General features: G+C 36.8%; 1 protein-coding gene and 1 pseudogene across 5 annotated transcripts in view; one reads left to right on the top strand and one right to left on the bottom strand.

Moving 5' to 3' along the window:
* Positions 1–27,513, top strand: part of SETD2 (SET domain containing 2, histone lysine methyltransferase) — a 125,864-nt gene that overhangs the window by 49,787 nt on the left and 48,564 nt on the right. For 3 of the 5 annotated variants that reach the window (XM_041761325.1, XM_041761324.1, XM_041761326.1), the window contains 4 exons: positions 2,377–2,503; positions 9,958–10,092; positions 10,944–11,063; positions 12,381–13,043. In XM_041761325.1, the coding sequence (XP_041617259.1) occupies positions 2,377–2,503; positions 9,958–10,092; positions 10,944–11,063; positions 12,381–13,043 (1,045 nt within the window). Of the gene's footprint in view, positions 1–2,376; positions 2,504–9,957; positions 10,093–10,943; positions 11,064–12,380; positions 13,044–15,889; positions 16,173–27,513 lie in introns of all 5 variants that reach the window. The other 2 variants (XR_005988835.1, XR_005988836.1) reach the window with 2 other exon arrangements.
* On the bottom strand, positions 19,221–22,566 carry LOC121494654 (annotated as a pseudogene).

The raw sequence follows: 27,513 nt of genomic DNA, 5'->3' as shown, positions 1-27,513 counted from the left end.
TTTGAGATGACAGTCTTGTCAAAGGGACTTGGAGCTAGCTTGAATAGGTTCTCACAATAAGTGGGAAACTTCTTATTAACACTTAAGCACCAATAAGGATAATAACTATAGTGGTTTGAAACCTATTAATGTAAAATCCATGAGATTTAATGATACTTTAAAAATAAAAGTGCTTGAGTCATAATAGAAGGGAACCAATTCGTGATTTTCTTTTCATGTTTTAGCTATTTTTTGTTGAAAATGTCGCATAACATAAAATTCACCTTTTTAACCATTTTTAAGGTGTACAATTTAGTGGCATTTAATACAGTCATATTTTTTTAAAAGATTTTTAAATTTATTTATTCCTGAGAGACACAGAGAGAAGCAGAGACATAGAGGGAGAAGCAGGCTCTCCACAGGGAGCCTGATGTGGGACTTGATCCCCGGACCAGGATCACACCCTGACCCAAAGGCAGATGCTTAACTGCTGAGCCACCCAGGTATCCCTACAGTCACATTTTGTATAGCCAACATCACTCTCTAGTTCCAGAATATTTTTATCCCAAAAGCAGCCTCTGTATGTATTAAGCTATCAGGCCCCATTTCTCCCTTTTCCTAGGCCCTGGCAAACACTGATCTACTTCTATATCTATGGATTATTCTGTATGTTTCACATAAATTGAATCATACAAATGTGATACTTTGTGACTTTTTTAGCATAATGTTTTTAAGGTTCATGTTGTAGCATGTACCAATATTTCATTCCTTTTTTAAGGCTAAATAATATTCCAGTGTGTGTGTGCGTGTGTATGTACTCGTGTGTATATATGTATATACAAACACAAACCATATTTTGTTTTATCCATTCATCTGTCAGTGGGCATTTGGGTTGTTTCCACCTTTTGGCTATTGTAAATAATGCTGCAGTGAGCATTGGTGAATAAATCAATTCATGATTTTTATTTTTTTAATTTCTTTTTTAAAAGATTTTTAAAAAAAATTATTCGTGAGAGAGAGAAAGACAGAAAAACATAGGCAGAGGAAGAAGCAGGCTGTCATTATCAGGACCCCAGGATCATGACCTGAACCGAAGGCAGATGCTCAATCACTGAGCCATCCAGGCACCCCCAATTCATGATTTTTAAAAAGTGGTTTAAAAGTTTAAAAAAGAGAAAAAAAATCAAACTTTTATCCTGCCTTCCCTAAGTTAATTCTTCTCTAGTTTATTTATTTTTTTACTTTTTATTTTTCTTCTCTAGTTTAAACCAAATAATTGATGAGAGGAAGTTCTTTGGAGGTCATTTCAGCTAATAAATGAAGTAGTAATGGTATCTCCATTTTGCAGCACCTTGTGGACTTGTAGGCAATTGGTGTAGCATTCAGGGAATGAATGCAGACCAGGTTGTATGTAGGGCTTTATATTTTTTTTCTCTTATGTTTGCACTGTCCTCTTTGAAGGAAGGGGAACTAGAAATCAAGTGTTTGTGATTTCTTGCTCTACTTATTGAATTATTTATTTTTAGGCCTCTAATTACTGGTGTCAAACCAAATCTGTCAGTTTCCGTTTGGTACAGTTCTTCATGCTTTTCTCAGGCAGCTCTAGTCACAGAGTAAATAAATGGCTGTGATGGTTTGTACCCAGGCTTGTAAAGTTAGGTTTGTGTTCTTTCCACCATTTTTCTTGACTCCATGGTTATATTGACTTATTACTATGTTTCTTATTAGTATTTCATTTTTATGTGGTAACTTTTAATAATCCTGTGTTTCCTTTAAGTATCCTGTACATGTTGAATTTTGTATCTGTATATGTATTTATAACAATACATTTTGTTTGTTCAGTTAAACATTTACATGTAAGAGATGTTGAGCTGGAACCCATGGGTGGCTCAGTGGATGAACATATGCCTTCAGCTCAGAGCATCATCCTGGGGTCCTGGGATCTAGTTCTACATCAGGCTCCCCACAGGGAGTCTGGTTCTCCCTCTGCCTATGTCTCTGCCTGTTGCTCTGTGTCTCTCATGTACTTAAAAAAAAAAAAAAAAAAAAAAAAAAAAAGTTGAATTATTTAAGCAGTTTTGTTCTTAGCTCAAATATGTAAATGAGGTTTTATTTTTATACATTAGTAGGTACTCATAAAGTGGAGGAGTTACTCATTGGTTTCTTGACTGATTTTGTCTAGCTAATGAAGGAAAACTGGGAAAAGAATGACTATTTTTTTAATAGCAGTTTTCAGGCATTTCCCTTAAATAGTATCAGGTTTGTTGGAGTCTCTTAAAATAGTTACTTGTTTTTAGGCTGAATTGATTTCTGTCTTGTATGTGATTGTTATATTGTTGACATTTTTATATGGTTTACTTTCACATAGCTGACATCTTTCCTATGCTCCTTAAACAGAAAAGAAGCTCAGAAATGTTTCTGTGGGTCAGCTAACTGCCGAGGTTACCTGGGAGGAGAGAACAGAGTCAGTATCAGAGCAGCAGGAGGAAAAATGAAGAAGGAGCGATCCCGTAAGAAGGATTCAGTAAGTGTTTCATCTTTTCTTTCAACTTTTACCATAAATGTTTTAAGAAGGAAAGTAGCTTTTCTTACTGAAATTTGAAAAGTCAGACTACAGCCAGAGAAAGTCAGGATCAGATGAAATAATCAGGAAAAGTATGGTTGCTATTTTTATTTCCAGTTCATAGAAATTAGATTTAGGTATTGAGAATTATTGAAGCCATCTTATAAACACATGGGCTAATAGTTTTTTGGAGCCTGTAAAACTTCTTATCCTAAATACAAATAAAATGTTTACTAGCTTACTTAAGTCTGATCTACAGTTCTAATCTTTTCATATTGGTTTGGGTTTTTTTGTGTGGAACTCTTAAAAGTTTACACGTGTTCCTATAATATCTGAAAATCCTCTTTGGAGTATAAAGTGAGTTTTGAGAAGTAACAGGCAACCCAGGAGTGAGAATGGAATGGTGAAAGTGGGTCTTTTCAATTACCACATTAGCACAGTAATTAGTAGCCTTTTTTCTACCCCCAGTCACCTCAGTTACTACTACTGGAGGAAGGAGCTAGCTTGTTAATAAAGGGACTCCTAACTGAGACAAGGACTTCATGTTGTTTTTTAAAATTCCCTTTTCCTTTTTCTGAGGATCCCTTCACCAGAACGGTATTTCTCAGCCTCAGAACCACCTGACAGAGCCCACAGTGAAAATGCACATTTTCGGGTCTATCCCCAGACCTATGAATCTTAGTGGAGGGCTAGGAGCAGGGGCTAGGGGGCTAAAGGGATTAGTCAGCAAATTCCCTTATGATTCTTTAGCAGTTACCTCATGCCTGGGATTTTCAGGAACTCCTACAGTAAGAATTATAAATGGCTGCATAAATTAAGTATAAATTACTATTCAGGAGCACTTGGGTGGCTCAGTCAGTTAAGCGTCTACCTTTGGCTCAGGTCATGATCTCAGGGTGCTAGGATCGAGCGCCCTGCTCAGCAAGGAACCTGCTTCTCCCTCTCATGTTCCCCCTGCTGTGTGCATGTGCATATGCTCTCTTTCTCTCTCTCAAAAAAATAAAATCTTTAATAAAAAAAAAGTTTAAATTACTATTTAGATGAGATAGAAGACGTAATGGGACAAGGGGATAAAAGTATAATGGTTAAAAGGTGAGGTCAGGAAACCCAAATTAATTGGGGAGAATTAATATGGAAAATCTGAGCTCCATAAGAAGCCATAGATAGCAAAAACTGTTGGAAAGGGCAGTTGAAAAATATAAAAGGCCTTTTAAAAAGTGCCAAAAAGGAAAATTTCAACAAATACCTGTGTTGGTAGACCACTCAAGATGAACATGTTCATTAGAGTATTGTGTGTGCTTCAGCTCTCTTTTTGGAGAGCATATAGATTGTAATGGTGTGCCAGACACTCTGCTAAGCACTTGACACATTAACTCACATAATTCTCACAATAAACTCTGCAATTGGGTACAGGGATTTTTCTTATATTGTTTTGTATAGAGTTTTAGAAATGATATGTTTATTTCTGTAATTTTTTAACTTTTTTTTTAAAGATATATTTATTCATGAGAGACACACAGAGAGAGGCAGAGACACAGGCAGAGGGAGAAGCAGGCTCCATACAGGGAGCCTGACATTGGACTTGATCCTGGATCTCCAGGATCATACCGTGGGCTGAAGGCGGCACTAAACCGCTGAGCCACCTGGGCTGCCCTAATTTTTTTATTCTTGTTCTAAAATCTGATCCACGCTGATTTATATTAAACATATTTTTAACTGTTAAAAGGTTTTTCATCCTTTAAGTTTATTTATATGTAATCCTAGTAATGGACGCTAGTGTTCTTAAGCTTTGGCTGGTAATGTCATAGTATCTGTACATGTCTCTTTCTCTCTCTTTTTTTTAAGATTTTATTTATTTATTCATGAGAGACACAGAGAAGGAGAGAGAGAAAGAGGCAGAGACACAGGCAGAGGAAGAAGCAGGCTCCATGCAGGGAGCCTGATGTGGGACTTGATCCCAGGTCTCCAGGATCAGGCCCTGGGCTGAAGGTGGCGCTAAACCATTAAGCCACCCGGGCTGCCCTGTACATGTCTCTTCTACACATGTTTCTTAAAGGTGTGTCCATGGAAGTGGAGTCCTTGGGTCAAAGCCTATTAGCCTTCTTGACTTGCCTGTTGCAGGAAATTATTCTCTAACCTTCATTAAGATTGCTTTCATTTTTAACTTTCATTGTTTTATAATTGATAGTTATCAGAACAGCCACAGAATAGTTATTAAACATGATTTGTGCTTAAAATCCACATAAAAACTTCCCTTTGGCTATTTCCTGTTCTCAAAACTTATAGAACAAGCATTTTTAAAAAATTGTATTATTGGTAGGGGGTGTCCTTAAAATATGATGGTTTTTAGGCGGCGTTACATCTCCATCATACCAATATCAGATGACTTTCTATCTGGTAAGATTCAAGAACATTCGAAGGCACTAGAGTGTAGGCATTCCTTTTCTTTGTTTGCTTGTATTTATTCTGGTAATGGTTTGTATCAGTATAGGCTTTGGTTTTTATAGACTGAATTAGGTATAACATGAATCCAGTCATCATGGGTTACTCTGGTTGTGAATTTGAAGTTATTCCAGAATGAGAATGATTTGGATAAAACTTTGCACAGATAGAGGAATGACCTAGAATGATTCTAGGTTTCTAGGAGGGTTATTTCCCCTGACTTTAGTAATGAAGAGTTGAGCTTTAGTTTTACTTAGATTGTCTCCTACTGAAATTCCCTTCTGCATACCTAGATTCTGAATTCTAGTCAGCTACAGTTAGAGTCTTGGGAATACTTTTGGGTAGAGGATACCACAGAAAGGACAAGATAGCACGGTTTGTTTGTTTATTTTTTAATTTTTTTTTTTTTATTTATTTATGATAGTCACACAGAGAGAGAGAGGCAGAGACACAGGCAGAGGGAGAAGCAGGCTCCACGCACCGGGAGCCCGATGTGGGATTCGATCCCGGGTCTCCAGGATCGCGCCCTGGGCCAAAGGCAGGCGCCAAACCGCTGCGCCACCCAGGGATCCCTGTTTGTTTATTTTTTAAAGATTTTATTTGACAGATAAAACCAGAGAGCACAAGTTGAGGGAATGGAAATGGGAAAGGGAGAAGCAGGCTTCCCAGTGATCAGGGAGCCCAGTTGGGTTAGATCTCAGGATCCTGGGATCATGACCTAAGCCAAAGGCAGACGCTTAACCAATTGAGCCACCCAGGTCCTCTGATAGCACAGTTTAAAATATAGTTTTGCATATTTTAACTATTAAAAATATGTTAATAGTACTATAGCCTGCATCTCCCATATTAACCCTTAATTGGTAAACATTTTTTTATTTCTTACTCTTATGATTGTATTTATCTATAGCTTATCTGCTTAACAAATCTAGAAGCTCTTCCAATCAAAGGTGGTTGTCTTTTTTGGGGACGTCACAAACCAGGTAATTAATTACCTAATGTAATTACTGGCTAACTAAATACTTAGCTGATGGAGGTATATTAAGTCCCTGTTATGTGATGATATTTGTAGTTTGTAAAGTACAAACATGGAATAGTCTGAAACTTCCCTTAGTCTCTTTTGAGTTTGTGAAACAAATTAATGATAACTAATTTACACAATAAGGATGAAAAAACACAGAGGAAACACTTGGCTTTCAACACAGAACAAACAAGTATTAATATCCAAAATATATAGAGAGCTCCTACTAATCAATAAGAAAAAATCCAACACAAAAGAAAAATAACAGAGAACATCCAGACACTTCATTAATCCAAAAAGCCTAAAAAATTTTTTTAAATAAAAATAAAATAATAAAAAATTTTAAAAATTCAAAAAGCCAATAAAAAGATGTTCTGCCTCATTAGTGATGAGGGAATATCAAAAATATCAGATGTCAGATGTCATTTATATGCTCAGACTTGATAAAAAGTCTGATAACTCATAAGAACAGGAGATCTCCTACAGTGCTGGTGGGGGTGTAAGTGGATACAACCACTTTTGAAAACACTTTGGAGGGGTACGTGGGTGGCTCGGTCAGTTAAGTATCTGCCTTTGGCTCAGGTCATGATCTCAAGGCCCTGTGTCGGACCTCCCTGCTCAGCAGGGAGTCTGCTGCTTCCTCCCCCTCTGCGCATGTACTTCAGTGTGCAAGAGCACTTTCTCTCGCTCTTTGTCTCTTACTCTCTCTCTTCGTCTCTCTCTCTCTCAAATTAATAAATACGTAAATCTTTAAATTGAAAACACCTTGGAATTATTTACTGAAAGTGTAAGTATGTGTATCAGGAGTCACAGCAGCATTGCTTATGTAGAAAAAGTAGAAACAACTCAAATATCCGTTAACACTAATATAGACAAATTATAATGTAATCCTAGAATGAAAAACTAGTCATGAAAAACTAGTCATTAAAGTGAAGGAACTGTGGCTGTGTGCAACAGCATGGAGGACTCCTAAAATGTAAGGATGAATGAAAAACAAGCATGACACAGAAGTTTTGTCCAGTATGATTTCGTAAAGATAAAAAATAGACAAAATTAAGTTATAATATTTAGGAGTTTATACACAGATGGTAAACCTATTTTAAAAATCAGAGAATGAGGGATCCCGGGCGCAGCGGTTTGGCGCCTGCCTTTGGCCCAGGGCGCAATCTTGGAGACCCAGGATCGAATCCCACATCAGGCTCCCGGTGCATGGACCCTGCTTCTCCCTCTGCCTATGTCTCTGCCTCTCTCTCTCTCTCTCTGTATGACTATCATAAGTAAAAAAAAAAAAAAAAAAAGAATGCTACTGTTTTTATATACCAGCAGAGCTTTATATACTCTAGTATCTATTGAATGAGTGTCTGTTAAATGAAAAGGAACTCAGTTTTATCTCTTAAATGTTCAGAGTTAGAGAGTCTTTTCCTGCCTAATTATGAAAAGAAATCTTTTCCACCTCTCCCTCCCTCCCTCTTTTTTTTTTATCTCTCCCTTTTTTTAAAGATTGATTGATTGATTGGAAGGGGACGGACAGAGGGGGATGGAGAGGGACAAAGCAGACTGTGCTGACTGCAGAGCCCCATGCAGGCTCAGTCTCATGACCTGAGATCATGACCTGAGCTGAAATCAAGAATCTGTGGAGGCCTAACTGAGCCACGCAGGTACCCCAGAAAACCTCATCTCTTAACCCAGTAGTATTTGTATATTGAAACAGTCCAAAGTGAGGTTCTGGCTGGTACATTTTGGGGGGAAGGTGGAATTTTAAAGCCCTTGGTCTTTCCTATTCTAATCCTCTAGTATTTGAGACAGGAAGTTACACATTTAGGATATGCAGGGAAACAACATCTTCGAGGAAATTATATTGGGTTAATATCTGAATTGGTTTTTCTGTATATGTTCTTAATCTATATAAAACGTAAGAAATGATACTGGAAATGAAAAAGAAATGAACCTTAAATGTACGTTTTAGAAGTGAAAAAATGAGTTTACATTTCTTCAGCTTCTTGCAAGTAGCATTTCATGTTTTCATATTTTTGTTCTTTACTGTTAAGTGAGTTTTGTGGTTCAATATAAAATAGAAATGTTCAGTGCCTTGCCTAAAATTATATTGAGATGATAAAAAGTTAAGTAACAGAAATTTTCCTTAAGATTCTTGTCTTTCTGGGATGCCTGGGTGGCTCAGTGGTTGAGCGTCTCCCTTTGGTCTTCCTTTGGCTCAGGGCGTGAGTCCCACATAGGGCTCCCTGCATGAAGCCTGCTTCTCCCTCTGCCTGTGTCTCTGCCTCTCTCTCTCTTTATTATCTCTCATGAATAAATGAATAAAAGTCTTAAAAAAAAAAGATTCTTTCAGATTTCCTTTCCTCTAATTTATTATCAGCGCATTTTAGACTTATATCATTTCAGGCCATGTTGGTTTAATGCTGTCTTTATATCTGTCTCTTCTGTGTTGGTTGCTATCTTGTGTATATTTTATTCTGTATTGCCACACTAATGCCACTCTCAAATTCCATTTTGATCAGATTATTCCCCATTTTCGATTCAGTAATAGAGCTCTCTTGCTCAGTCACATCAGATCTAGATTCTTTTACATATCACCTCCATCTGATCTAACACCAGCCTTTCTTTTGATGAGGTTTTTCTCACTTCCATACCATACCTTATCCACTCCGGCCAGGCCAAGCGAGGCACTGTCAGAATTTTCCATTTCCCTGTGTTTAAGATTTTCCCTTTACCCTCTCCCTCCAGTATCTTACCTATTATTAACCCTGTTTCTGTGAATTCACTTCTGGTGACTTATTCTAACTCCCTTCCTTCTTAGTTTTTAAGCATTTACAGTTAATGTTAATGCTTCATTGTTTGTTTTCATATGAATTATTTTTTATCTCCTGAATAGTAAGTTCTTAAGGCATCCCCAATAGTAAGTTCTGTAAGACATCTTTATATTTTTTATAACATAGCTGGAAAACAACCACTGGTAGATTTTTTTGTTGTTGTTTCCCCATTATTTAAATGTGATATTTGAAACATCCAGAGTATATATGTAAAAGTTATAAGGAATAATTATAAAAGAACCACTTGTGAGCACTTCTCTACTTCCAGTGCCCTGCTTAGCCCCAGAGGATACCACTGTTCTAAATTTTGTTTTACATCCATTGCCTTTTTAAAATTGAGTTTTCTTCAGACCTGCACCTATGAAAATTTTGTTTTTGAGGTTTATAAAAACAGAGTCATTCAGTATGTAATCTTCTGGAATTTTTTTCTTGTAATAATATAAGATTGATGAATGTTGTTGCATTTGGCTGCTTCTTGATTCCTTTCACTGTGGTATAATAATCCATTGTATGCAAATGCTAGTTTATACAACCTGGTTACAGATGTTTGTTAGTGGTTTTTTGCTATTACAATGGTCATTCAATAATGAACATTATTATAATTCTGTGAGTACACATGTGTAGAAGTTTCTCTGGGGTTTATTCTTAGGTGTGCAATGGTAGGCATACGGGATACAAATATTTTATTTTTGAAGCCAGTGTGTTTTGTTTTTCCCCTGGCATACTTTTCATGTAATATTAATTTGTTGTCTCCTATAAAGGCAGATTTTTGTTTATTTTGGTTCATTGCAATGACTTTTGCACCTGAGATTATACCTGACATATAATAAATACTTGGTAAATATTTGATGAGTGAATGAAATGCTTTTCAAATTGATCATACCACTTATTACTTTCATTAACAGTATATAAAGTTCCTTTTGATCCACATCTTTGCCTAGACTTGATATTATCAGACTTCATTTTTCCCTAGATTAATCTAGTAAATGTGACATGGTTTCTTACTTTGGGTCTAACTCTGTTTTCCTTATTACTGGCAAGGTTGAACATCTTTTTAGGTGGGTTGATTCTTAGACTAGTGGCGTGTTTGTGGTTTTTTAACCAGATGTATTTCTTTGCTATGGCAGGTAGATGGGGAGCTAGAAGCTCTGATGGAGAATGGTGAGGGTCTCTCTGATAAAAACCAGGTGCTCAGCTTATCCCGGCTAATGGTTAGAATTGAAACTTTGGAACAGAAACTTACGTGTCTTGAACTTATACAGGTGAGCTCTTTGATGTTAATTTATTTTTGATTTCTGAATTTGAGGTGGGGCATTGAAAGTACAATCTAGAATGATGATGACAGAAGGTTACTTCTGAGGAGAGTTACTCTTATTTTTAAAATGGTTTGTGAATTCTATATGACTTTGAAAGTTTGTACTCTTAAAAATATCTTAAGAGTTCAGCATTATTTAATCTGTTAGTAGATCTTGTTTGTATTTCTAGTCAAAGAACACTGTGGGATTTTTCTGTGTAATAATTCATGACATTTGATACAGTCCTCCCCTTTTGATTATTAGTATCCCAAGGCCATTTTTACCACATGGTCTTGAAGCAAGGAATTTTAAGAGCAATTTAATTTACTCCAGTTTATTAAGTATGCCACAAGAAGTTGAACAATAAAAATGAATGATTTAAAAGAAAACAAAGAGAAAAACGCCTTTTGAACAAGCATCTGAAAGGAAGAGAGAAATGAAAATGATTTCGACTAATTGTTACAGTTTTAGCTTTTTCAGTAAGAATGCTGAATGTAATTTGGTTCTTAGTCCTTCAGAATTGAATTTCATTGTAAATGACATATTGATATTTATATGTTCTTCTGTAAAATCTGTTTACATAAAGACCAAGTTGACTGAATGCAATTTAGGTATCAAAAAAGATTATAATCTTTTACTTTAAAGCATTTATTATTTGTATCTTTTAGTTGCATTAATCACAATAGTTTCTAAGTGTTTTGTGAATATAAACAAACTTTTTATTCCCCTTTGTTGACCCTTTTTAATGCTCTGTCTGGTATTGCCCACCCGACCCCCACCCCGATATCCTGCATCCTGCTTCCCTTCCTGCATGGAAGAATACACATTCACAATCTTGCCTGAAGTCTTTTCTGGAACGTCATGGGCTCTCATTGTTATGGATTTGGATGGCAGAACTAGGTGATGGCCGGGAAAGTAACCAAAAGCTTCAGGAAGAGGTTAGTTCATATTCAACTTGCTTATTTCCTAAAACTGCTATATAGATTGCTTAGGTTGAGTGATAGTATCAGTAATAATGAATTTAGCACTATGTTTACCACTATTAAATAAATATTATCACCTTGGTATCCTTCCTGTAACTATAACTTTTTACATACACCTTGCTAGTGGCAAGTTTGCCCCATGGTTTTTCCTTTTGTGTCCCTATAGTTGATACTGCATAGTTGGGAATTTAAGAGCAAAATATCCTATCATAGTTAAGTGAAAGATCCAGTTTGTTGCTAAAGCCATAGTTTTAAACAGATAAGAAACTTATATTCTGGGACTCTAAAAAATTAGTGAAGAGCCAAATTCTGGAATGGCAAGAGTAAGAACGTTTTTGAGGAGTCAGTAAGTGTTTTAAAGATCTAAATTAAATGTTCATTGGCAGTGTTGTTAGTGGAGTTGATATTTATACCTTCTCATGAAATTATTTTTAAACCTAGTTTAAATGTACTTCTTTTTGATCATAGTTTCTGATATAATACCAAAGGCATTTAATCACTTCTAAAAATAAAAATAAAAATGGGAATGAGCAAATAAGTGGTTGTCTTGCCTCCATTCTTCTCGCAGGAGATTTGTCAATAAGTAGAAGTTGAGGAAGACCTGGGATTTCTCCCTCCCTTTTTTGTAAGGGTCTTCTTGGCTTTATTAAATGATTTATGAATTTAGCAGCATCCCATCTAGGAAGTAGAAGGGAACAGCCTACCTTGGAGTTTCTGTAGAACTGCATTAGGGAGTACTTTGGAAGAAATTCTTGGATTTCAGAGTGGAGGGGTGGTTATCTCTGAAGAAAAGTCTTTTTTGTTAGCTGTTTCTCAGAGGCTAAAAGAGGTAAGTACTATCTGCATTTTTTGTGGGTAAAACATCATTTAAATATAGGTTGTTGCATAGTTCCCAAGCTTATATCGCAGTCACTTAGAAAACTTTTTAGAAAAACATAGCCAGGATGAGGTCCACTACTATATATATTTTAAAAATTGCACAGGTTTGAGAACTACCAGTAGAGGTTATTAATTGGTCCTATTTGATCTTGTGAGCAGTTACTTTCTCCACATCTTATTTTTGCTGGTCAGTCTTTAAAAAGTTTTCCTTCCTTTCTAGAGGAAAATAATATTATGACATTTAAATCCTTCTGTAGTTATAGAGACTTAGGTCTTAAGACATTTAAGAAAACCCGCTGCTCTTACAGGAATGATCTGAGTCCCAACCAGAGACTTGAAAAGTTAACTTTGTAAAGTGATGTGATTATTTTTTTTTTAATTTTGTTTAATCAGATTATAAAGACTTTGGAACACTTACCCATTCCTACTAAAAATATGTTGGAAGAAAGCAAAGTACTTCCAATTATTCAACGCTGGTCTCAGACCAAAACTGCCATTCCTCAGTTGAGTGAAGGAGATGGGTATTCAAGTGAGAATACGTCACGTGCTCACACACCACTCAACACACCTGATCCTTCCACCAAGCTGAGCACAGAAGCTGACACAGACACCCCCAAGAAGCTCATGTTTCGCAGACTTAAAATTATAAGTGAAAATAGCATGGACAGTGCAATCTCTGATGCTACCAGTGAGCTGGAAGGCAAAGATGGCAAGGAGGACCTTGACCAGTTAGAAAACGTCCCTATAGAGGAAGAGGAAGAGTTACAGTCACAACAGCTACTCACACAACAGCTACCTGAATCTAAAGTTGAGAGTGAAATCACTGTGGAAGCCAGTAAGCTACCCACAACTGAACCAGAGGCTGACACTGAAATAGAGCCCAAAGAGGGCAATGGCACGAAACTGGAAGAAACCATTGCTGAGGAAACCCCGTCCCAAGATGAAGAGGAGGGTGTATCTGATGTGGAAAGTGAGAGGAGCCAGGAACAGCCAGATAAAACAGTAGATATAAGTGATTTGGCCACCAAGCTCCTGGATAGTTGGAAAGACCTAAAGGTAAGAAAACATTTTTGTTTTAACCTGAATTACTCAGGTCTAGAGTTCAACGAATCTTAAGTTGAATTACCTACTTTCCTAACTATACATGTATTTGAAAAATGGAATACCATCTCTCTTACTGACAGCTGATTATAAATGTCTCAACATCTTTTAAACTTTGGCAAGAGATATAGCAGCCAAACTAATACACAGATGTCCCCTTTTCTTCATTTAGAAAAGCATATCACGGCAGTGAATTTAGTTATTCAAGTGCTCTTTACATTAAAAAACAAAAACAAATCCTTTGAATAACGTATGATTCTACATTTGAAAATTCTTTTTTTTTTTTTTTTTTTTAAGATTTTATTTATTTAATCATGAGAGACACAGAGAAAGAGGCAGAGACACAGGCAGAGGGAGAAGCAGGCTTCCTGAAGGGAGCCCAATGCGGGACTCGATCCCAGGACCCTGGGATCATGACCTGAGCCAAAGGCAGAGGACCCAGGTGCCCATACATTTAAAAAGTTTTTGTAAGATTCTATGTAAGAAAAAGAATGTTGAAATTAATTGGAAATTTGTATTAGATTAACTAGAAATTAAAATTAAAAATCGGAAAACCAAGGATTTGGTTTAATTTAGCAACTTCTCATCAAAAATGATTGCGCATAAATTTCTATTCCAGTAAAACAACTTTATATGGAGCTAGTTGATATTCAGTTCCATTACTGTTTTTGAAATAGGCTTGCCTTTAAATGCCTATTTCTTTGGATAAAAGATGTTATCTAGAGGAAAAATAGAGAGATCTGGAACCCTTATGCTTAATACATGCATAATCTCTTGTTAATGTAGCAATATGTGCAGGGTGTGCTTTGCAGAAAACCCAGGCTGGGTCTTAGATAAACACAGAAGTGAATAACAGGATGAGCCTAGGAAAGAGGTAATACATTTCGATTCTAAGTGTTCTGGATCTGGGATTCAGGTCTTGAGGACTCTGTGGGAACAGGTTACTTCCTAGCTTCTATTTTTCTGTTCCTCTCTTCTGCCAGAAGTGAAGGAGCCAGATAAACCAGCAGTACAGGTTTATTTGCAGCAAGATGGACATCTGAATCCTCCTTGTCCCCAATTATGACTACAAAGCACACTCATTAGATCCTGTGATTTGACCCCTATGGAACTGGCCTCACACTGAGCAAAATGAGTAGTTGGTTGGTTGTTCACTGTACTTACTTTTGGCATTTGTAATTTGCTGTGTTGAGACCCTTCTTTAAGTAGTGTGTGGTTTCAGCTCTCGACCTATTTGAGCTCCTACTCATACTATTCTTTCACCACTTAGAGTTTATCATGAACTCAACCTTATTAAACCTTATGAAATCCTTCCTTTTTATAAACTTTAATAAAAGAAAGGATTCATAGTAAATCCGGTTATGATACAACATGGGAAATACAGGAACCAGAATTCCAGTTAATTGAAAAAGATGCTGGGGACGATCACTTGTGAACCTTCATTTAAGGCCTGCTTTGTAAGGGCTCAGGAGTCTGGAAGAAGTCCCTCTTGTGTTTGGAGACTGCTAGTAGAGCCTGTACCACAACTGGCTTCTTAAGGAAGATGGGAATGGAGACGTGTACACGGGTGGACATAGAGCCTCACACACGTTGTTTTATAGAGCAGGGGCGGGGGGCAGATCTAGTAGTTCACTTTTGCCTGCTACGTCTCTGGTTGACATTTTTAAAAATGAGACATAGTTAGAATTTCTTAAAAACCCGTCTCTTAAAATCTGGAAAAAGTAAATACTTTTATTTCTCTATAGTTTTTTTTTTTATTGTAATGGTAGTGGTTTAAATTACTCTCTGAGATATTCTTAATTAGCTAAACTGGTCAATTATGCTCACAGTTGAGATATTTTTGAGTCCTACAAAATTATTTCTTCTGCTTGTTGTCCTCCCTCCTCCTATCTGAAAGATCAAAGCAGTTGCATAGTACTATGTAGTTTGATGATCCTCTTGACTTGAGGTTTAAAATTTTATTCATATTTAAAATATATCCTTCTTAACCTTCATACTTTGGATTTATCCTAATTCTTAGCATCAAGGAAGCCATTAATTAAGATTTTCCTTCTTCAAACTTTAGTTTGCTCTGGAATCATTACCCATCTAGAATTGCATTACTGAGAAATGTAACTTGACTGAATTCTGATGTTTTGTTACACATTGATGCTGGGGCTCTTAATTCATCTGTCATTCTAATTAACATTTATCATGGTTCTAATTCCAAAACTCTGATTGTGGTTGTCCTTAAATAAAATATTTTAGCTAGCATCTAACCAGAACACTGAAATCAGAACCCATAATATGAACATGTTTTAGGTGAACACGTGGACTTGATGTGATTATTGTATACTCCTACTTTCCCGGCATTGAAAGAGTTAACTACTTCTGTCTGACTTCCACCTATGTGTTCAAGTAGACATTAGCAGAAAAGAAAATGTCTTACTCATCCAACCTTTATTAAGCACCTGTTGCCAAGCATTGTTTTAGTTGCTGATGTTAATTCTGAGATAATACTAAAAAAACATTGATCTAAGATTGTGGTTATGTTAGCCACTTCAAGCTTCCCTGACCTTCTGGGGCCACTGTAACATTGTTGGACATGTGTTCCACTTGGCCTTTCTACATACTGGATGAAGTGAAGAATTGAAAGAGGTTGCTTCAGATCCTTAATCTTGATTTTACTGTGAAGGCAGACCATAGGGATCATCAGTAAATGAGAGAGGGTGGGAGGGAAGGGAATGAAGCTTCATGAATTACTCTTTGTCCTCCCAGATCTGATGATGATCCCCCTTGTAACTTGAACCATTTCCATCTAGCTTCTCAGGGCAGCAAGGAGCTTGTTAACATCACCAGCTGACCATGTGTCTCCTTTTCTCAACTCCATTTTCAACTTCGTGCTGAAGAAAAACAAGAACCTAGCGTGCATTCTGTGAAGAAACAGGAAGATGGTTGGGAAGTTGGATGATGCATGAAAAATATAATAGGTGAAAAGAGGACAGAGGTGGTTAACTCACTGGCGCCGGCGTTATTTTGGTGCGTCCATTGCCGACAATGGATGTCGTTCTGGGAAAATCCCGACTCCTGGCGAGAAAGGATTAAGTGAGCTACTTTTTCTATACCTCTATACACAGGACTGCTGCCTTGGCTTCACAGGGCTTACACATTTTGACTCCTAAAGTAGACCTCAACAGGAAACATCTCCTAACACATTGCTACACATAAGCGTGTATTCATTTTCACATGCAAATTTGCCAGGCTACATTTGCAGGGACAGGGGCAGGGACATGTACATATATTTCTGTTTGCAAAAGGAATTATTGTACATCACCCCTCATGCTGAAAATCTACCCTAGACTTCACAGGGCAAAACAGCTGGTTGTAAGTGGTGATTAATTATAATTTGGAAAAGTCTTCATTTGGATCATGAGAAGAGGTAAGGTTCCCGTGAATTTGGCAGTTTTCGTTTCAGTTCAATACCCAGTAGACTGTGATGGCTAGTGATTCCAGAGCCTCTCTTTTAAATACTTAGATTATAGGATGTGCATCTCTCTGGAGATTTCTCTCTCCAGAGAAATCTGGGTAGATACAGTTATACCTGGATTAGGTGATTTAGGGGCAACATTCTGTACATGTGATAAGTAGGACTATTCTTTAATGGTATTCTTATTCTTATCTTTTCCATGTTTATCTCAAGACGTTTTCTTTAATTCGACAAACATATTATTTGCCTGGACAGTTAAGTGTTAAAGTCTTTATAGAAAGTTTAAAGAAAACACAGTTACCCAACTGAGGTTTTGAGTCACTACATGAGTTTTGGTCTGTAACCAATACTGTATGTGGAATATGCTATGCAACATTTCAAAATGAAATTATGTGCCCTGGATTTCTGTGATAAATTTCCAAATCCTTCATTGAGATGATTCTGTATCCATAAGGATCAATATTATCCTTTTCTTTATTTTTTTTTTAATTTTTTTTTATCCTTTTCTTTAAAATTCAGAATTGCCCCTAAAATTGGTCTCAAATACTGCTATGTTGAAATTTTTTTTTTTTTATAAGTATCAGACTTGGTAAAAGATAAACCTCATCTACAACTTACTGGTAGTCCCTTTTGTTATTATCAGATAAATCCTTTCATCTAAATAGGGGCCACATCTGCCCCATTGCTTGTTTTTGTAAAGTTTTTTTGGAACAGAACCATACTCATTCGTTTACAGAATGGCTGCTTCTGCACTGCAAGGGTAGAGTTGAGTAGTTGCTTCAGAGTCTGAATGGCCGGCAAAGCCTTAAGATATTTACTGTCTTGTCCTTTACAGAAAAAGTTTGCCAGTAATTGATCTAAATGGTAAAGTTCAGATGCTGGCTGCTTCAAACAGTCTGATTTTGAGTGAAGTCTTTTTGACACTTTATTCTTTTAGATGTACTCTTAATTTGTTTCCCTAAAGACATAATGATCATGTTTCAATAGCTCATGAAGTTAAAAAAAAAAAAAAAAAAGGCTTGACTCTGGTTAGGAAAAGTTACTTTTTTTTTTTTAAGATTTTATTTATTTATTCATGAGAGACAGAGGGAGAGACATAGGCAGAAGGAAAAGTAGGCTCCCCCCAGGATCCTGGGATCATGACCTGCGCCAAAGGCAGATGCTCAACCACTGAGCCACTCAGGTGTCTTGGAAAAGCCACTTTAAATAATTTGGATGTAAGACTGAGAAGTGGGAGAGGATATCCATGATAGAACTGCTGGGCTAGAAAAGACCTTTAAGGAATGTCGTTTTTCCCCTCAGGACCATGATCAGGTTAGTTGGAAACTTAAGGATTTTTTGAATATAAATAAATTGGTATAATCTAGTCTTATATGTAACCATAATAAAAAATAAAAAATATGTAACCAAAATAATAACCATAACCAAAATAAAAAAAAACAATAAAAAAATAACCATAAAAAATGCATAATAAGTTTTTCTTCTTAATACTGTTAACTCTTACTTCTGAGGTAATTCCAGACTTATAGGAAAACTGCAAGAATACTATTCTGTGCATTCTGCATGTGATACATTCTAGTGACAAACACAGAAAAAAGTCAGCTAAAAGTTCCTCTTATCCCTTCACCCAGATTCCCCAAAGTTAACATTTTACCAAATTTGCTTAGTCATTTTCTCTTAATTTTTTTTTACTTTGAAGGAGTAAGTTACAGATAAGATGCCTATTGCCCCTAAGATATTTTAGTATATATTTGGTAAAAACAAGGACATTCTTCTGTATGACTGCAGTATATTTATCAAACCCAGCAAGGTACAATGACATAATACTGTTGATTATCTGAGCAGCAGATCTCATTCAGATTTTGCCAGTTATACACATAATGTCCTCTATGGGAAAAAAAAATCTGATGTAGAATCTGAGCTAAATGTTACATTGAGTTGTATCTCATTAGTATCCTTTAATCTGGAATAATTCCTCAGTCTTTCTTTGCCTTTTATAAACTTCCAGTTTTTAAAATATTTTTGAAGTTATTAAAATTTTCCTCAGTTTGGGCTTGTCTGAAGTTTTCTTTTGGATTCAGGTTATACATTTTGTCAAGATTATTAGTGTCCTTTATTTGATGGTGATTTGTCCTGTTACTGGTATCACCAAGTTTGATCACTTGGTTATGGAGGTGTCTGCCAGGTTTTTCTGCTGTAAAGTTACTGTTGTCTCCTTACAATTAAAAAGTGTCATAGGGGTTCCTGGGTGGCTCAGTGGTTGAGTGTCTGCCTTTGCCTCAAGTGGTGATCCTGGGGTCCTGGGATCGAGTCCTGCATCAGGTTCCCCATAGGGAGCCTGCTTCTCCCTCTGCCTGTCTCTGCCTCTCTCTCTCTCTGGGTCTCATGAATGAATGAAGTCTTTAAAATAAAAATCATAGAGGAGCACCTTTGGACATATGAAAATACTCTGTTTTTTATCAATTTATTTATTCGTTTCAACATCTGGCAAATTTGCCTGAATCACTAACGACTATGGTTGCCAAGTGGTGATTTTCTAACCCATCATTCCTTTTACTTGTGTGTTTTGGTTGACCTTGTAAGCAAGAGCTTTCCCTGCTTTCTCATGTAGTTCTGTATTCATTGATTAATATCACTTTAGACTCCTGGATTCTTGAGATTCATGGTTCTTAGTTTTTTGGTTTTTTTTTTTTTGTTTTTTTCTATTTTACTTTTCTATTATTCTATTCTATTTCTTCCAAAAGCATTATTTTACCCTATATTTTACTGAGTTATTAAGTATTATATTAACATTAGAAAAACTCGGAAGGGGGGTACCTGCTTGGCTGGGTTGGTTGGGCGTCTGCCTTCAGCTCAGGTTATGATCCCAGGGTCCTGGGATTGAGCCCCACTTCAGGCTCTCTGCTCACTGGGGAGCCTGTTTCTCCCTCTCCCTTTGCTCCTCCCCCTGTTTGTGCTTTATCTTTCACTACTCTCTCTCAAATAAATAAAATATTTTTTAAAGTCTCTTAAAAAATTTTTTTTTAAAAAGGGGAGATAAATGTGGATAATTAAACTTATACGAAGAAAGAAAATTATAACAAAGGACTGAGAGCTCTACACATTTAATTAAATATGAAATTATAATTTGTAAACTGCATCTGAGAGCAAACTTCATTTGTTCAGTTCATGTTTTTTTAGTAGGCTCTGTGCACAGCGTGGAGCCCAGCATGGGGGCTCAAACCCACAACCCTGACATCAAGACCTGAGTTGAGATCAGGAGTTGGACGCTCAACTGACTGAGCCACTCAGGCGCCCCTGTTCATTTATTTTTAACAACAAAAATACACTTATTTTTCAATAAGGAAACTCATTTAGAAACTATTTTTATTTTAAAAATAGGCCTGCATTCAGCTGTAGATATTTTTCCCCAAACTGCAGTGAGATTTATTTTGATTTGGGAAGAAAATACCATTTGATGGCATGAAATGCAAAATTTAAAAGCTTTTTTTTTTTTTTTTTTAAACATCCCAGTACAGAATTTTTAAGACTATTAGTGGAAAGTAGATGAAGAATATTAAGTGCACTGTACTAATTACTGACCAGCTATGGGTGTTCTGTTTCTTCCCTAGTTCTTTCAAGGAGAAGTTAAATTGAATCATCAGCAGAATGATCTTTATACTTTAGAAGCAAAATGAGAGCTTTTGTTTACATAGCTTTTAGATTTTGCTTTTCCTAGTTTTATTCTGAAACTCAATTTTACCCCAAACCGTAATTACCATATTAGCATTGTAATGCACTCTTGTATGCAGTTCAACAAAGCAAGTAGTATGCCAGCAGGCTCTTTTCACCTAGAGTTTAGGAAGAACAGAATTGGTCACAACTGTTTAAAAACAAATCTCAGGACACCTGGCTGACTCAGTTGGTGGAGCATGCAACTCTTAATCTCAGGGTCGTGAACTCAGGCCCCATGTTAGGAGTGGAGCCTACTTAGAAAAAAAAATTAAAAACAAATTTCATATTGTTTGTCAATGTGTAGTTTCTAAGTTCTGACAATCAAATATATGGGTACATATGTACATACCTCATCTTAATTTTCAAAGGTAGACAAAATGAATTCTTCATAGCCTAGCTTTGCCTGGCTGAAGCTGAAGACTTTGTAACTTCATAGCCAGAGTCATGTTGCAAGTGATTTTCAATTTGTCTTCAAAGAAGGCCCACTGAGTATTCATTCTGCTGGTCTTTAAAGCCAGCAAGTCTGGGCCAGCCATTGTGAGTATATTCAGCCTTCTTATTCAAGTTAAGAAACACTGATCCTTTACTGTTCTTCATATCCACCACCCTGGTGGCTTTTTTACCCCCGGGCCATCCTTCACCTTGAAGGCAAAAATATTACTAATTACTTCACAAACTTTTCCCATTCCTCTTCAGACTTCTTCTCTGTCTCCTTTGCCTTAAATCTACTAACTACAGCTCTGGCTGGAGCAGCCTCAATTTGATGAATTCTAAAAGAACTGGCAGCTTCAGGGAAACCCATCTTGTAGATGTGACAACCACTCTTGCCCCAATACTAAATTATGCTGCAGAGCCTCATGGATTCTTGGTTTATACACTAAATTATGACCCATTAAGTTCATTTATTTGCATAAATTGTCCCTTGTTTGGCCAGTGTGAGACCTTTTCAGTTCCCCTTCTATGTGATTTTAACATGTCAGCATTACTTTTTTAACCTGGTACAATATGCTATTTCAGGTTTCTCTGTACTTTCCCTTTACCCAGCCCTGGAACTGGCCATTTGTCTAAGAAGCTCTGGTTCTCTTGTAATGGGAAATGATATTTAGAAACCAAGATCTGGGCTTTAGATGAAGTCCTTGCTACTGGGGCATTGCTTGTTGGAGCTGTCAGCAGACTGTAAACATATCCATATTTATATACTTGTATGTATATAAATATATACACATTAAAAATACACATATTTATAAATACATGCATATACATAGGAATATATTTACATATATACACATATATGTGTGTTTCTAGATGAGTAAATGTGTGAATACATAATGTACTTGGCCTGTCATTTCCTTGTCTTTCCTTCTTTTAGTCTGAGACCACACCCTCTTTTGAATCATTTGAATTTCCCTGTGACTCTCACTGATGGTTCTTATTACGCCTGTCCCTTGAAAGGTGGTATTTCTTGGAGCGCCTGAGATTTCTTTTGTCCTGCATGTTAAATAGGTCACGTTGTCTCCTCTTTGCTGTTTTTAATTTAGGCTCCTGTCATTTCTTGCTAGGACTGTTGCAACAACCTCCTGTTTGTCCATGTTGCTCCCATTCTTTCCCCCTTCATGTTATCCTTTATTACACTTTGGTGTTCTCTTTTTAAAAACACATGTGATCAACAGGAACCTCTAGTAGCATCACAGAGATTTCCATTAATTTAAGAATAGAGCCTTTAGGGTATGGCATGGGAAGTACTTCTGTGTTTATGTAACTCTCTTGCCCAGCAGTGTTTCTTACACATTTAGTGCATGAGTCACATCAGCCTATTCATACATACACGCTCTTACATGTCCTTGTACATGATGTTCACTTTGGTTGGAATGTCGTCTTTTTTTCTTTCCTTTTAAAATCGTCCTTTATCTGGAATTGCAGTTGCAGTTTATCCTTTGTGATGCTTGTCCTTTTCTGTATTTCTATACAGTGATAGAACTCTTAACAGATTACTAAAATTAGTTGCTTAGATGCTTATTTCCCATCACATGACATCTTCCAGAGCAAGGACCATTTCTTGATTTTTATATAGTAAGGGTTACTTTTATTATGGTATCTTTAAATAGTGGTTATAATAATACCTCTTAATAATAGTGAATGACTAGTATGTGCCCCCTACAACCAGTAGCCAGAGTGACCTTTTGGAACTGCAGATCTGTTCATGTCACTGTCCTTTTTAAAACTTTTAAATGGGGACGCCTGTGTGGCTCAGTGGTTGAGCATCTGCCTTCAGCCCAGGGCGTGATCCTGGAGTCCCAGGATTGAGTCCCGCATGGGGCTCCTTGCAGGGAGCCTGCTTCTCCCTCTGCCTGTGTCTGTCTCTATTTTTCTGTCTTTCATGAATAAATAAGTACAATCTTTAAATAAATAAATAAACAAACAAAACTTCTAAATGGTTCCTCATTACACTGTTAGAGTGAAATCCGTTTTTCTTCATGAGGCTTGCATACCGTGGCATAGTCCGGTCTTTAATCCTTTATGCTGTGTCACCTCAAGCCATTCTGGTTCACCAATGGGTCTGTGCTACTAAGGTCCATATACACACAAACACACTTTCACTCATTCCTGAAAACACTGTCTTGTTTAGATGTCCCTTCTTGTTTAAGTTTCATCCTTTCCCTGGGAAAGCCATTCTCATTCCTCTGAGACAGTACTCTGCCCTTTCTATATGCCTTATAACATCCTTTCCAGCCATAGCCCATAACATTTCATGCTTGTACAGTGTGAGAGCAGGGAGTACTTCTGTCTTGGTCACTCAGGTCTCCCCAGGGTACCATGAGGGCCTGGTATGGCCTTTGGCATTTCATAAATCTTTGAATGAAGACGTGAAGAATATCCATCTTTTTCCACTGTATGATGCTGCTTATTGAATCTGTGGTGTGTATATTTTATTTGGTAGATTATCAGAAAATATTTCAGTGTCATATAATCTTTACAACTCTGTGAAGTAAGTGGTGGTGTTTTTATCCCCTGTAAAATGTAAAGAACCAGGCCTGTGAGCTTGTGACTTAGCTTTTAAGTGACAGAGCTGAAAATCAATTCAAATCTTTTGATTTAAATCCCCTATTCTCTTCATTCCTTTTTCTGTTCCAGTTAATAGTGATTTCTGTATCGTTGCTAGGCAGTTCATATATAATTATGTACCTTTGGTGAATACTTCAGAGTTCTCTTAATTTCCTTCTGATTTAGAAACTGTAATAAGTCCAAATTCATTCTGAAATCATAGGAGCTACCATTTTAGTGTGTTCAAGTATCTTTTTTCCCTTAATGATGAAGAGATTTTCAACCTGTGATCTCTGATTGAACTTAAGGGGGTTTTCAGAACCCCTGAAATCATATGCAAAACTGGGATTTTTGTGGGGCAAATGTCCATAAATATGAACCGCTTCTCAAGGATGTGTCTATGTGTGAGTTAGGAAAGGAATGAACTGTGGTCCAGATAGTATTATCTAGATGATTTGGACCCCAAGAGGGTTCCTGCTATTGTTTGTGTTGTCTTCAGTATCTTTCATTGATGTTTTTATAGTGTTCAGAGTACAGGTCTTTGACTTCCTTGGTTAGTAAGTTTATCACTGGATATTTTATTATCTTTGGTGCAATTATAAATGAAATTGCTTTCTTAATTTCTCTTTCTGTTGTTTCGTTATTAGTATATAAAAAATGCCATGGATTTCTGTATGTTGATCTTGTATCCTGCAACCTTACTGAATTCATTTATCATTCTAGTAGTTTTTTGGTGGAGTCTTCAGGGTTTTCTATATATAGTACCATGTCATCTATAAATAGTGAAAGTTTTAATTCTTCTTTACCAATTTGGATGCCTTTTACTTATTCCTCTTGTCTGATTATTGTGACTAGGACTTCCAGTACTGTGTTAAATAATGACCCCCTGCAGCGCTGGGTTGATCAGTGCAACATATAACTTCAGTACAATCACCTGGGGGGCTGTGGTGATTTTTAAGTTTTGATTAGAAAAATCATGAAGTAGTTAAATTTGAAAGGTATAAGGAAACAAAATCTTAGATTTGGAATTAATTTGCCTTGAAAACAGAACTCTGAAATTAAGAAACATTTAATCATCATGACCTTGATTATTCTTCAATTTATTTACCAGCATGAAAACAATTACTTTTCTACACACATATTTACTATTGGGCTAGAGAGGCCTTGAAAGTAAGGACTTGTGTCTGCTGTCCTTTTTTTTTTTTTTTTTTTTTTTTTTTTTTTATGATAGTCACAGAGAGAGAGAGAGAGAGAGAGAGAGGCAGAGACACAGGCGGAGGGAGAAGCAGGCCCCATGCACCGGAAGCCTGATGTGGGATTCGATCCCGGGTCTCCAGGATCGCGCCCTGGGCCAAAGGCAGGCGCCAAACCGCTGCGCCACCCAGGGATCCCTGTGTCTGCTGTCCTTACTTGTGCTTTAGTACTTAGCGTAAACCCAGCACATTTAGGTCTGTGTTGAATAAAACTGAGCATTGCTAAGATTCTTTGAATTAAAGTCGAGCTGGGTAAGACTGGAGAAGAAGGAAGGGCTGGGGGACATGTTTAAAGTGAACAGCAGTGAACTAGGGTTTTTTTTTTTTTTTTTTTTAAGGTATTGACACTTGCTGAAGAGCAAGCAACATTTAGAAGTTGCCCTGAGAGTCGTTGGTTCCTTAGGCCTCTGCCTGAGACTTCACGACCCTCAGGTGGTCATCTTTCCTATGAATATAGCCATAATGTCCCAAAAGTCTTTTGGTACTTTGTTGAGGGCTTCTTCTGAGGCATATTATCTTTTTCTCTTCTTTTCATTTTAATTTTTAAATAGGCCATTCCAGTACATGATACAAAGTTCAAAAGGCATACAGTGAAATGTTTTGCTCCTACCCTTGCCCCCTGTCCTGTTTCCTGAAGGCAGTCAGCACAATCAACTTCTTGTGTATCCTTCCAGGGATAATTTGTGTCTATTATGTGCATGTATCTTCTTTTTTATAAAGCTGGTAGCACTATTTAGCTCCTTGTTTTTTTTTTTTTAAGATTTTATTTATTCATGAGAGAATAAGGCAGAGAGAGAGGCAGAGACATAAGCAGAGGGAGAAGCAGACTCCAGGCAGGAAGCCCCATGTGGGACTCCATCCTAGGACTCCAGGATCACGCCCTAGGCCAAAGGCAGGCGCTAAACCACTATGCCACCCAGGCGTCCCAAGTTGATTCCTTTCTTTAGCTTAGCATGGACTTTTTATAGAAGTCATTTCAAGCACATTCACATATACCTGTTGGATAAATTACTAAGAGTAGTATATCTGAGTCCTGTGTTATCTGTAATTTTAATAGGTCTTGCCAAATTGATCTTTACAGTTATATCAATTTAACGCTCATCAGCAAAGTATATGCATAAGGGTGTCTATTTCATACACCTTGGCCAACACAATTATTGTCTGACTTTATCTTGGTTGAACTGATAGGCAAAAATAGAATGTTATTGTAGTTTTAATTTGCATGTCTCTTATGCATGAAGTATTGAGCATCTTTACATTTGTAGTTTCTATTTTGAGAACTATGACCATATGTGTTGCCCATTTGTCTGAGTGGCTGAAAACTGAAATTCAATTTTATTACCTCCCATTTTGTGGGGACCCAGTTGTCTGAAATTAGAAGAGTATCTTCAGGGGCTTAAAAGAATAAATAAAATTATTCTACTCCCCTTTTTCCTCACTCTCTTCCTCTGCCCCTCTTATGTGTGTGATTTTATGAACTCTCCAGACATTTATGCTCTCCTTAAATTTTCTTTGTAGTCAGATCTTAAGACTTCTGTGACCTAATGGAGATCCCTCTATTCCCACTATTTGTAATACAGTTTGTGAGGTAAAAACCACACTCTTGTGCTGTACCAGGACATGCTGATAGGAGTTAACAATTCTTCCTTCTGTTAAAGGGAGCTCACAGAACCATTACCATCGAAGGTATTTCACAGAATTTGTGCTGAGGGAAGAGGAACTAGGGTACATAGCAGTATTTGTCCAGTAATTTTTTTTTCTTTGATTGGGCCTTGGGGTAGTGTAGGGCCATAGATATTGAGGTTATATGTTCATTTTTTATTTTGCTGTTAATTAAGAAAATGGATGTTTATTTTCTATTCATTCACTCATTTATTCATTCATTCATTTATTTATGAGAGCTCACATGAGCCAGGGGGAGGGGCGGAGAGAGGAGGAGAGAGACAATACCAACCAGACTGCTGGCTAAGTGCAGAGCCCAATGCAGGGCTCAGTTCCATGACTCCAAGATCTTGACCTGAGCCAAAACCAAGAATCAGATGCTCAGTGGACTTGGTCACCCAGGTGCCTCGATTTTTAATCTTTGAACTAGTGTATAGAACCTGTGGATCAGGTTCCGTCACTGGTCATATCTTACCCAAAGTTGTTGTGTGTTTCTCTGAGTTCTTATCTCTTTTTCTAAGTTTTCAGTATTCAGTAAATCCAGATAAGTATTTAGTATGTTTGCTTTTGATACTAAAACTTCACAAATGCCTTAAAATCCTGGGATATGATGGGGTTTTTTGAAATCATTTTCAAATACATTCAATTACCTTGGAAAAACTTCTCACAGTTAATTAAATACATAAAACTACATTCATTTATATATATACAAGCAGATACACAAATATATGGTGTTCTCAGTATCTTAATCTTCACATTTTCAAAATTGCTTAGAGAAACAAAACATTATGACAAAAAAACGTTAATATTCATCCAAACATCCCATCTCTGCTGACATTAGCATCTGTCTTTGTCTAAAGGGTTGTTGTCTGTCTTAGCTAAAGTCACGTTGTTATTAAGAATTGGGCAATGCAGTACAAATACAATGCAGACCTGTTACAAAATAAAAAATGCATTGATTTTCAGAAAGAGTAATGAAAGGATTCTGAGAGACTAAGGAATAGTGCAAAAAAAAAAAAAAAGGAATAGTGCAGCATCATGTTATCAGTCCATTATTTGGGAAAAGTATACCAAAAAACATCAGTGGTGGTCTTAACTTCTTGGGGAAGAATTAGTGATGTTTTCTCTAACTTACTAATTTGAAGATTACAAATAAATTTTAGTGAGTTGGTGAATTTGCACAATCTGTGAACAAGGATAAATGGAATCATATAATGCTTTTTGTGTTTGGTTTTTACTTAGCGTAACATTTTTAGGATTCATCCATGTTGTGGCATTTATCAATACT

This window comes from Vulpes lagopus, chromosome 7, assembly GCF_018345385.1.
Source record: "Vulpes lagopus strain Blue_001 chromosome 7, ASM1834538v1, whole genome shotgun sequence".
Lineage (NCBI taxonomy): Eukaryota > Metazoa > Chordata > Mammalia > Carnivora > Canidae > Vulpes > Vulpes lagopus.
Note: the sequence above shows the minus strand (reverse complement) of the source record. Positions and strands in the feature narration are given on the sequence as shown.